At 34.6% G+C, this 11,226-nt stretch overlaps 2 protein-coding genes across 5 annotated transcripts; both read right to left on the reverse strand.

The window, feature by feature from the left end:
• Nucleotides 1-1,301: 1,301 nt before the first annotated feature.
• Nucleotides 1,302-3,897, reverse strand: rps24 (ribosomal protein S24). Of its 3 annotated transcripts, XM_026261523.1 has the most exons (7): nt 3,831-3,897; nt 3,109-3,174; nt 2,823-3,032; nt 2,339-2,452; nt 2,216-2,218; nt 1,784-1,812; nt 1,304-1,379 (listed from the first exon to the last, which is right to left on the reverse strand). In XM_026261523.1, exons 1-6 carry the CDS (start codon nt 3,831-3,833, stop codon nt 1,807-1,809), a joined length of 402 nt encoding a protein of 133 aa, XP_026117308.1. In that variant the 5' UTR covers nt 3,834-3,897; the 3' UTR covers nt 1,304-1,379; nt 1,784-1,806. The 3 variants fall into 3 exon arrangements, with proteins under 3 accessions (XP_026117310.1, XP_026117308.1, XP_026117309.1); XM_026261524.1 differs by lacking the exon at nt 2,216-2,218; XM_026261525.1 differs by lacking the exons at nt 1,784-1,812; nt 2,216-2,218 and having other exon boundaries at nt 1,302-1,379.
• A 1,433-nt stretch (nt 3,898-5,330) lies between these two features.
• Nucleotides 5,331-10,254, reverse strand: LOC113096126 (pyroglutamylated RFamide peptide receptor-like). 2 transcript variants are annotated; one of them, XM_026261568.1, is made up of 6 exons: nt 9,824-10,254; nt 8,735-8,893; nt 6,932-6,993; nt 6,380-6,570; nt 5,728-5,825; nt 5,331-5,640 (listed from the first exon to the last, which is right to left on the reverse strand). In XM_026261568.1, the coding sequence occupies exons 1-6, from the start codon at nt 10,161-10,163 to the stop codon at nt 5,363-5,365; spliced, it is 1,128 nt and encodes a 375-aa protein (XP_026117353.1). In that variant the 5' UTR covers nt 10,164-10,254; the 3' UTR covers nt 5,331-5,362. The 2 variants fall into 2 exon arrangements, with proteins under 2 accessions (XP_026117353.1, XP_026117352.1); XM_026261567.1 differs by having other exon boundaries at nt 6,380-6,615.
• Between the last annotated feature and the right edge of the window lie 972 nt (nt 10,255-11,226).

Consider the following 11,226-nt stretch of genomic DNA (forward strand, 5'->3'; position numbering starts at 1 on the left):
ATAGTCCGGAAAATACGGTTCTGTGTTCAGCTAGGACACTGCGCAAAAAAATCAAATCAGAATTCATTTTTTTCTTTCACTCCATACTGTTATTTTGATATTTAGTTTTATATCAAACACATCCTGCTCTTTAATTTCTCATTCATCCACGTTTCAAATAATATCAAACTGTCTGCCCAATAAAAGCTGCACTGATTATTATACATAAATACAACACATTATAGGGCATAAAAGGTTTAAAATATTTCTTTTTGTCAAAAGTTTTAAGTTTACTTTAATTCAAAGTATTTTATGCTCAAAGTAAAATAAGTAATGTGTTATATTACAATTTAACACAACTTATTATATTGTAATAATATATTTGAGCTGAAGATATCAGAAGATGCCACAGAAATCAGATATAGTGGTATCAGGTTATAAGGTTTTACTCTGCAGGTATAGCTGACTGTTGTAAAGCAATGGTTGTCACAAGTTCTGGGGCTGTGATTCTCCAAAAGCTTCGTAAGCCTATGCAGTTAATAAAAAACGACTTTAAGTGTGATCCTTCTATTACGGTCCGTTTTCCAAAAGCAATGTAACTTTTGTAGCACTTGAAAATCATCGTAGATCTTCGAGTGCTCTGGAGTAATTGCACAGCCCTAAATGCATCGTGAGAAGACAGACTTATGCAGCCACCCGCAGATTACACCTTCAACTTTATTCAAATACAATATTATATTATAAAGTTCTGATTGCTTTGTTATAGTTTATTATACTGTTTATGAATATATAAATTAAATAATTAAAAAGGGCAGAAAAAATAGAAATGCGAATCTAAATTAAAAAAAAACTGGGTGGATACAAATCCATCAATGACTTACTGACGTGCACGAGAACCGATGTACTGGATCTGGAAATAACGTCTCTATATAGTTATACTAGAATAAACATCTTTGTATATATTATGTAAAGCATAATATTATACATATAAATCTAATATATAATTATTATATCCGAGTTGTCTGATATGCAGCATTAGGTTAACATTTCAATAAACAAGAGTGTTCTTACTATTCAGATCAGCTAATTAGCTGAGGCTACCAGCTGGACTTGATGTGTCAGATAAGGGAGACATACAAAAAGTGCAGAGCAGTGGCTCCCCAGGCCCCCAGCTGAGAAGCACTGCTGTAAAGTGTAATGAAATCCATACAGACTTAGATATTATATTTAACATCTGTATCAATCATTACAGTCCCGTGCTACTAAGCATTAAAGCAAAAACAAACTTTGCATTTCTGATTGAGGACTCAAAGACATTGTGATCCACTTTTTTTAAAGAATTTATTTGTTGATAATGTACAAGAACATTTTCAGGCCGATGGTCTTCCCTGAAGGTCTTACTGTGAAAGGAAAGACAAAACATTCCAATGAGTTTTCTATAACATTTCAACACTCAAACTACCCGAACAAAAACCCCAAGTATGTACATCAAGGACAAGTTCTCACTTCAAGGGAAGATAGAACTGAGGGAGGGATTGTTTCTGAAAACTAGTTTACATCAAATGAGTGAATGCTAATCACACACAACATGCTACAAATTAGTAGTGATTTATAACAGTCAAATATGATGACTGGAACAATTCAAATACATAAATTCAAACAGATCTTTTTATCTTTGTTAGAAACACAGGATCCTTAAAATATCTGCAAGTGAGGTGAGGCATTGGGTCTTAACATGCAAGGCACTTCAAGTAAGGGGTAAAAAGTGGATCACATCAGCACACCATGCCGATTTCCATTCTACCTTCTCCTGAAACCTCAAGCCTTTCACTTCTGTATACATCCCAGGGAGGCAAAAGAGGGCAAAAGATTGGACAAAGATGAGAACTTTTAACTAACACTATCACGTTCTAGAGTGTCTCTCTGAAATAGACTTTCATGGTGGGTATGTAAACTAAGCCCCACAAAAACATGAATTTGTAAACCATTTCAGAGAGCGATTACAAATATAGCTTTATTCTACTTTACTACATAATCCAGCACTTCACTATTAGTGAGCACACTAGTTGCACTATTCGAGTGGGATTAAACCGAGTTGCCTGTAAGAATTACTTCCAATCACATACTGGTCAATAGCATTAGCCATTAACATAGCAGCTAAATGTTTGGAGTTAACTTTACAGATCACTCCAGACTCTCCTTCCACAGCAGTTAGTCTACTTGTGAAAGTGTTTACCTTCTATAATCCAGATGGACATTTGATAAAGGAGGAAAGATGACAAGTTACACATCAAAACCCAAGACAGAAATAAGTAAACCGAATCCTCTGGAAAACTCAAAACAATAAAATTAACATTACCTTCTTGCCAGAAGCACCAACAGAGGCTTTCTTGGTGCCTCTAACTTTCTTCATTCTGTTCTTGCGTTCCTTGCGCTGCTTCCTAGATGTCTTTTTCTTCTCATAAAGGCCATGCTGAGGAAAAGAATTAATAAAACACAATGTTCACTTTTACTAATGCCACTCGGTTACTCATATCTCTCCCTCTATATATATATATATATATATATATATATATATATATATATATATATATATATATATATAAAATAAAGTTATAGAACTATAACATATGCTATAACTAATGTTATATTTTACATTACAACTGCAAAAATACAATATTTAGATCTACAGATATCTTTATTCCTTCTTAAACATTAAACTATGCGTTTTCATTTCTGATTAATACCGCACTTCACTCCGAAACACGCATGCATATTTAAGTCACAGCCTTTCTATTTAAATTAAACTGATCATGCAATCCTACATGCATCAAGTAGCATACCCTTTGCAGCCTGTATTTTGGCTCGTTTTTCTTGGCGTAGTCCAACGAGTCATAGATCATGCCGAACCCTGTTGTCTTGCCACCGCCAAACTGAGTTTTGAAGCCGAAGACAAACACTACATCTGGGGTGGTTTTGTACATTTTTGCAAGCTTCTCCCTGATCTCTGTCTTGGGGACTGTTGCTTTGCCTGGATGCAGGACATCTACAACCTGAAACAATAATGAAAACGTGAATAAGCCAACTAAGTTACATTAAGCCAGCAGACAAAAATTGCTTCACACTTACCATTTGCTTCCTTTGAAGCAGCCGGTTTGTCATGAACTTTCTGGTCCTGACGGTGACTGTCTCGTTCTGCAATTAGGAGATATTTGTTAGGAACTTTAAAGAAAAAATAAAAACAGTATGAAACGGTTTAAATATATATATTTAGGTTTAATCTATGATCTCTGCTGATTTTTAACTTGGATGAAGCCATTTCACAAAGAGCAGAAGTGATTATTATTGTCATGGCAGGCACATTTCTTACCCCAACCAGTTAACTTACTTGACAGCCATGTACTAAAAGTGTTTATTAGTCGTATTAACGGTATTCAAAGGGAAACGTGAACATCTTGTATAGATGCAGAGCGAAACCTGTGTTTAGACACTCTTGCATGCTACCACAGTTAGCACTTTAGCTAAATGGGCTAAATACAAAATACTGGGATCAATATTAATTGTCCAATGTTGTATAGTTCCCATTCCTGGTCTACGGATACACATATATATCCGCAATGTAACATTTTAAACCTCCTAGCCACTGCTAAGAGTAGCACGATGGTATGAAGCGAGACGCCAACATTTTACAGTCTCCCGAAGAGGTCTTACTCATTATATTCTCTAAATGTAGCTATATATTGGTTATAATATACATGAAGCGTGCTTTATGGCAACAATGTCAATATAATATCGCTGGATGGAGAAGATTAAATCGGATTTTCACAATCATTTGTCCACAGTCGACTCACCATCTTAGCGTTGTTCGCTCAGGGACGAGGAAAAGAAAGAAGGACCCGTAGGTGTCCGAGAATATGCCTGAGCGGCGTTACAGTATATTGAGGTACTGCCTTACTGAAAATCGATGATAAATAAAATGTGTGTTTAAAAACAGATTTCAGAAAATGTTTAAAACATTTTTTTATATAAATAGAATGTTTTAAATATTTAGAAGTGAAAAAGTTAAATAAACACAGATCAATAAATTCACATTTATTAATCGTAAGTCACGACTGGCTGCTTTGAACGAAAGTGTTTTAATGATCTGAATCAAGTCGATGTGAATTAAACAATTTGTTAATATTTCTAAACGTTTAAGTAAACAGTTGTAATTTGATTGATTTGATAAAATTCCGACTTCCTACAGCTAGGAGTCAGTCGCGCATCTTTTAATGAGCTCAAGATAAAATATTCATTTAAATTTACCCATACACCTGAAGCTGAAACTTATTTATGCTAACAGTACTGTTCTGTTTTAATCTGTCAATTTATTTAACATTTTTACAGGATTTAAATCAATGTCACATTGTCACTTACTATCACACTTTTACCCTATTGATTGATTTGACATTTACTGACACAAACCACACAGACGGGATAATGAAACCAGTGAGTACAGTTTATTTAAAATAAATAAAAACCTTTGCAGAAATGTAATGGTCTGTCATTGTCTTGGAGACAAAAAAAATCCTGAATGATTTCTATTTTTTTTCTTCTTTTAAATTATGTTTTTTTCTGAACTTTCTATTAATGAAAGTTTCCTGTGCACAATAATATTAAAGTAGTTCACTTTCAGAATAAAAATCCTGTCATAATTTACTAACACCCCACTTGTTCCAAACCTGTATGAGTTTTTTTCCTACTATGGAAGTCAATGGTCCTCATCAACTGTTAGGATCCCAACATTTTTATAAAATATCTTCTTTTGTGTTCAATAGAAGAAAGAAACTCAGTTTTGGAACAAGTGGGAAGTTAGTAAATTATGACAGAATTTTTATTATGAAAGTGAACTACTCCTTTAAGGAGCACAACTGTTCACCACTGATAAATAAATAAATGCATGCATATATACATACATACATAGACATACATAAAAAAAAATCATACTTGAACACTAAGGATACTGTAATTATTTCTGAAGGATCATTTGACTGCAATAATGTATGCTGCTAATTCAGTTTTGCCATCACAGGAATAAATTACATTTATTTGATAAATTACAATAGAATAAATTACAATAGAATAATTGTAATAATATTTATCAATATTAATGTTTATCCGGTATTTTGAATAAATAAATATGGCATTGGTGAGCATAAAAGACATAAAAGATCTTACTTTTGAACAGTATATATTTGATGATAGATAGATAGATAGATAGATAGATAGATAGATAGATAGATAGATAGATAGATAGATAGATAGATAGATAGATAGATAGATAGATAGATACTCCAGAAAAGACAGTGATGTTTGCATGTTTGTTCTTGCAGATTGTACTTGATCAACTATATGTATTCACGACAGAGATGTCTTCTTCTTGTCTGGCAGACTTACAAAAAAGTACCTTGTCCTTAGTCGATTTGTCCATAACATCGACACGTTGACTGGACCGCCTAATGCAAAAGGAAAAGGTGGACATGGACATGCAGTTCTTCTGGAAGTTCTCATTCATAAAAGCATAAATAATAGGATTGTTGAAAGAATTAGAAAATCCTATGGCCTGTGCAACAGCAATAAGCGTATTGACTGTGATGTCATCATATGTTTTGTTCAGGTAATCTGGAAACAAGAAAATAAAGCTGAATTTTCAAAGAAAACACACTGTAATGTGCACAGATATATTACTGGACACTTTGGTTTTCTTACTGTATTCAAACAGCATATGAACTGTATGAAAAGGTGCCCAGCAGACAGTAAACAGCACAACAATGGTGACCATCATCTTGATGGCTCTTCGTTTCTTTCTGTTGCATAAAGAGAGAGGATTGCATAATGAGTAATCATGAGCAGTTTTTAGATATTCAATCCCTTATACACTACCAGTCAAAAGGTAGTTGGAATAACTATTGTTTGTTTTTTTTAAAAGTCTCTTGTGCAAAAAATATTATTATTATTTTTTAAATCTCATTTACTCCAAACTTTTGAATGGTAGTAATCACAGTTTACAATTAAAATTATTAGGTAACAAAAATGGCTTTCAGCATTGATAATATTAAGAAATCTTCTTGAGCACCAAATCATCAAGTTGACACTGAAGAAATTCAGCTTTGCCATCACAGAAACAAATTACATTATAAATTACATTAATATCAAACAGTTAATTTAAATTAAAATAACATTTCACGTTTTCACTGATTGGTGAGCGTAAGTGATATCTTTAAAAAAACGTTACAAAATCGGAACTATTCCAAACTTATACCGGTAGTGTATATTATAAAGAAAACACTATAAAACAAGAAATAGAGTCAGTCAAATACAGCATGCGCTGAGAAACATAAAAAAATAAAAATAAAATGACCTGGATATTTTGCAGACCTCTCTTTGGTTCATGGTATTGAGGACTGAAGAGTCTCCAACTTGTTTCCGAATCCAGAGCTCAATACCAATTCTGGTGTAGAGTAGCAGCATGGCTGCAAGAGGCAGGAGGAAGAGAAACACTAGAATGAAGGTTGCATACTGCTTCCTATGGGCACTCGAGCTCCAGCACTCCTGACAGCACACATGATGGAGATCATATAAAAAATCATATTTCACCTGAACACAGAGGAAAATAACAGAGAGATTTGAAATAACTAATTAGAATATGGAAACCATTATCAAAATAGCATATAAAATGGACCAGTTTTATTATGTGAATAATCTAAAATATATATACTTTTTGCCTTGGACCAGAAGTCACCTGACAGCTTCTAACAAGTTAATCCCTGGGGAAATCCTGAAGTATAATTTTTTAATGGTAATACACCCACAGACTGCATGCTTAGTAATGTTTCAGCAAGTTGGATGGGGATGTTTTGAATGTTCTGAAAGCTTCAAATTAAATATAGCTGCAAAAAAATCTGATCAGTACCTCTAATTGTTGAACAAAGAGCATTGGAGATCCAACCATCATGGCTGCAATCCAGACAACCCCTAAGAGAGAATGAAAACTCAGTTATGCAGATGCTTTATGCTTAGAAGTGGAAAGTAAATTATGCATGATCTAATACTTCAAAAATAATATCTACTGTATACACACACACATAACACTTTTGTTTTTGCCCCCATTTTTCATGTGCTGAACTCAAAGTTTGAAGACTTTTTCTATGTACACAAAAGGCCAGCCTAAAGCACACCTGTGCAATAATCATGCTGTCTAATCAGCATCTTGATATGCCACAACTGTGAGGTGGATGGATTATCTTGACAAAGGAGAAGTGCTCACTAACACAGATTTGGACAGATCTGTTGATAGAAAACGTCTTAGATCTGAGTTCAGCTCATGAAAAATGGGGGCAAAAACAAAAGTGTTGCGTTTATAATTTTGTATATATATATTATACAGGTGCATCTCAATAAATTAGAATGTGGTGGAAAATTTTGAAACTCATGTATTTATTAAATTCAATGCACACTAATCTCAACAAATTAGAATATGTTGACATGCCAATCAGCTAATCAACTCAAAACACCTGCAAAGGTTTCCTGAGCCTTCAAAATGGTCTCTCAGCTTGATTCACTAGGCTACACAATCATGAGGAAGACTGTTGCTCTGATAGTTCCAGAAGACAATCATTGACACCCTTCACAAGGAGGGTAAGCCACAAACATTCATTGCCAAAGAAGCTGGCTGTTCACAGAGTGCTGTATCCAAGCATGTTAACAGAAAGTTGAGTGGAAGGAAAAAGCGTGGAACTGCAGCATTATGAGGATCGTCAAGCAAAATCGATTCAAGAATTAGAGTGAACTTCACAAGGAATGGACTGAAGCTGGGGTCAAGGCATCAAGAGCCACCACACACAGATGTTTCAAGGAATTTCCTGAACCACAGACAACGTCAGAGGCATCTTACCTGGGCTAAGGAGAAAAACTGGAATGTTGCCCGGTGGCCCAAAGTCCTCTTTTCAGATGACAGCAAGTTTTGTATTTCATTTGGAAACCAAGGTCCTAGAGTCCGGAGGAAGGGTGGAGAAGCTCATAGCCCAAGTTGCTTGAAGTCAAGTATTAAGTTTCCACAGACAGTCATCTGCTGGTGTTGGTCCATTGTGCTTTTTGAAAATGAAAAGAAAATTTGTCTTTTTTGAAAAGGAAAAGAAATTTTGGAGCACTTCATGCTTCCTTCAGCTGACCAGCTTTTTGAAGATGTTGATTTCATTTTCCAGCAGTATTTGACACCTGCCCACACTGCCAAAAGCACCAAAAGTTGATCAAATGACCATGGTGTTGGTGTGCTTGACTGGCCAGCAAACTCACCAGACCTGAACCCCAGAGAGAATCTATGGATTATTGTCAAGAGGAAAATGAGAAACAAAAGACCAAAAAATGCAGATGAGCTGAAGGCCACTGTCAAAGAAACCTAGGCTTCCATAGCACGTCAGCAGTGCCACAAACTGATCACCTCCATGCCACGCAGAATTGAGGCAGTAATTAAAGCAAAAGGAGCCCCTACCAAGTATGTACACTAAATTAACATACTATCCTGAAAGGCCCACAATTCACAAAAAAAAAAAAAATTCTTATTGGTCTTATGAAGTATTCTAATTTGTTGAGATAGTGAATTGGTGAATTATATATATATATATATATATATATATATATATATATATATATATATATATATATATATATTTGTGCATGTGTGTGTGAAGGATAATGGTTGTCAGAAACTACTCACCCAGCATTCTGTATGCTCTTTGTGGTGTGCACTGTCTTTTTATTTTCAGAGGGTGTACAATCCCCTGATACCTCTCCACAGCGATGCAGGTCATTGTGAGAATGCCAGTCACAATCGCAGTGGTCTGAACAAAGGGAACTGTCTTGCACACCAACGCACCTACAAATGATTAAATGTTATAATTAGAGAGTTTACTTGCTGAGTCTTTTGCTTTAGCAAACTTTAATTACAACCCATCAAAGTTTTTGACTGACGAGTTGAAAGAGAAGCCAACTAGAGCCTACATCCCTTCATATTTGTGGCTTGCTTAGATGGGGACACTATCCAGCGATATCGTCAGCTTGATACTATTTAAACTAAACTGAGCTGGATGATGACATCACTGAATTCAATGATGAACTGCCTTTATCTGAAAATTGAGTGTTTACTATTGTCATTTTGCATTATTGACACTGTAACAATCTGTATTTTTAAAAACACTACATAAAGGTGACAACGTGATTTGTTAAGATATATTGCATTATTTAAAAAATACGTTGAGATTTTTAGTCTCTGAGTTATTGTGGGGTTTATTGTCAATAATTTCTAGATGGTGTAACTATTTGGAAATTGTTAAAAATTAAGCCTCTTTAAAGGGCCAAAAAAAGTTTTAATATAGGTGATTAATATTAAAAAATATATATGTCAGCCAATTCAAAGACAGTGAGACTTAATCAACATGCAAGAATATATTTTGTTGTCCTGTGATGGATAAAAAAATAAAAAAAAAATGGCTGGAATTTCAGAGTCATTAAATCAAAACATCATTGTTTTTTCTGAAGATAAGACAACATGTAACCAAAGATTACGTTTCGAAGTGCTTGGCACATGTGTTTAAACTAGGTTACTACAAACTAGAAAACCTTTCTCTCTTAAAAGAAATCCTTACGATACATTTGGCTCTTGAATGGATTTATCATCAGCAGATTCACTGGTTGTCAACAGAAAACTGAAACTTGCAGAACATATTGCAAGCGCACTAAACTTGTATATTACATGCATTACAAACTTTTTTTTATAATATAACAATGCTTTATAATTTACACTCACCCCCGAACCATTCAGAGGAGATGTTTTGCAGCAGAGTGAATGGGATGCAGAAGAAAGATATCAGAAGGTCGCTGACGGCTAGAGAGCAGATGAAAATATTCGTGGCAGTCTGGATCCCGCGCTTTCTTAAGACAATATAGACAACCAGACTATTGCCAATGAGAGCCATTAGGAAAATCACCGTGTACAAAATAACAAAGGCCGTTTTGGCGCTGGCCGGTAACTCAGGGATGTAAACCAACGGCTGAATATGATACGTCTCAATAAACTCCTGACGAGTAAGATTGTAAAATTGCAGTAGTTGCTCCAACACCTCAGGAGTAATCTTCGTTTCACCCATGTATAAAACTTGTCTTCAAAAATGGGACGACAGAAATCAAAGTTTTACAGGGTAGACTGAGAAGTCAGTGCTGCTCTGCTGCTGTTTCGCGTCTCTCTCTTCACAGAAGCAGTCAGCAGCAGCAGCTCCCTTGATGAGGAGGATTTTATATGACACACCTTCGACTGTCACAGAACCTATAGTGAGGCGCCTGCTTTAACTCTCATGAATGTGTGTGAAGGCGGATCACTAAGTTTGTGCTCATTAGAATCCAAAATATACACATCGTATACAATACCTGATCACTTGCACAATATGATCTTAAACAAAAACAAAAAAACAAACACTTTTTAACCTCTGCAGAAAAAATATATAAAACATATATGAAACATACTGTATAATGATGAACAAAGAATAAATGTGGTAAATAAAACTACTAAAAATATTAGATTTATAAATAAAATATTATTATTGTTTATTATTGTTGTAGGATAACAATTCTGAATAGATTTATTTTTGTCATATTTACCTTCATTGCGAATTGTATATTGTCATTCCATATGATTCTTGAGACATGGGACAATGCTTTACTTTGAAAGAAAGAAAGAATGAAAGAAAGAAAGAAAGAAAGAAAGAGAAAGCTACATTTTTATTTGTAAATCAGTGAAAGATTAACTCAGGAATGTGGTATTTATTTATTCAATTAGTCTGTTATATCTCATATTGTAAGAATTAGAATCAATTCAATTGTTTAAACTAGAGGCATCAATCCATGTGCTGATAGGACAGCTTAACCTAAATGTAACTTCATACAAGTTCACTTTTTTAATTTCTTTAACTTGTGGTTGTTTGGCAATGCAATCAATATTCAATAGAGATTTGGCTCAAGAACCTGTCCAAATCATTACTGTTTCCACGAAAGATGAAATTAAGCAAACGTATCAAGACATTTGGCTCAAGATACAAGTGGAGAACTCCAGAGGGGACACAGATGTTGACACATGCTGGTGCTCCATAATCAATTTGAATTAATGTCTGTTTGATCTGGCAGCTCACAGAAAGATGTTTTTTCTTATATATGCAT

This window comes from Carassius auratus, unplaced genomic scaffold, assembly GCF_003368295.1.
Source record: "Carassius auratus strain Wakin unplaced genomic scaffold, ASM336829v1 scaf_tig00215878, whole genome shotgun sequence".
NCBI lineage: Eukaryota > Metazoa > Chordata > Actinopteri > Cypriniformes > Cyprinidae > Carassius > Carassius auratus.

What these genes read in the sequence shown, in the direction of transcription:
- LOC113096126 (XM_026261567.1), bottom strand. Translation starts at nt 10,163, where the DNA reads ATGGGTGAAACGAAGATTACTCCTGAGGTGTTGGAGCAACTACTGCAA. An exon ending in CTCCTCTGAATGGTTCGGGG is followed by an intron (nt 8,894 to 9,823) that starts GTGAGTGTAAAT and finishes AATCATTTGTAG; the next exon opens with GTGCGTTGGTGTGCAAGACA. An exon ending in AAGAGCATACAGAATGCTGG is followed by an intron (nt 6,994 to 8,734) that starts GTGAGTAGTTTC and finishes ATTCTCTCTTAG; the next exon opens with GGGTTGTCTGGATTGCAGCC.
- rps24 (XM_026261523.1), bottom strand. An exon ending in TGCTTCAAAGGAAGCAAATG is followed by an intron (nt 3,033 to 3,108) that starts GTAAGTGTGAAG and finishes TTATTGTTTCAG; the next exon opens with GTTGTAGATGTCCTGCATCC. An exon ending in CAAAATACAGGCTGCAAAGG is followed by an intron (nt 2,453 to 2,822) that starts GTATGCTACTTG and finishes TCTTTTCCTCAG; the next exon opens with CATGGCCTTTATGAGAAGAA.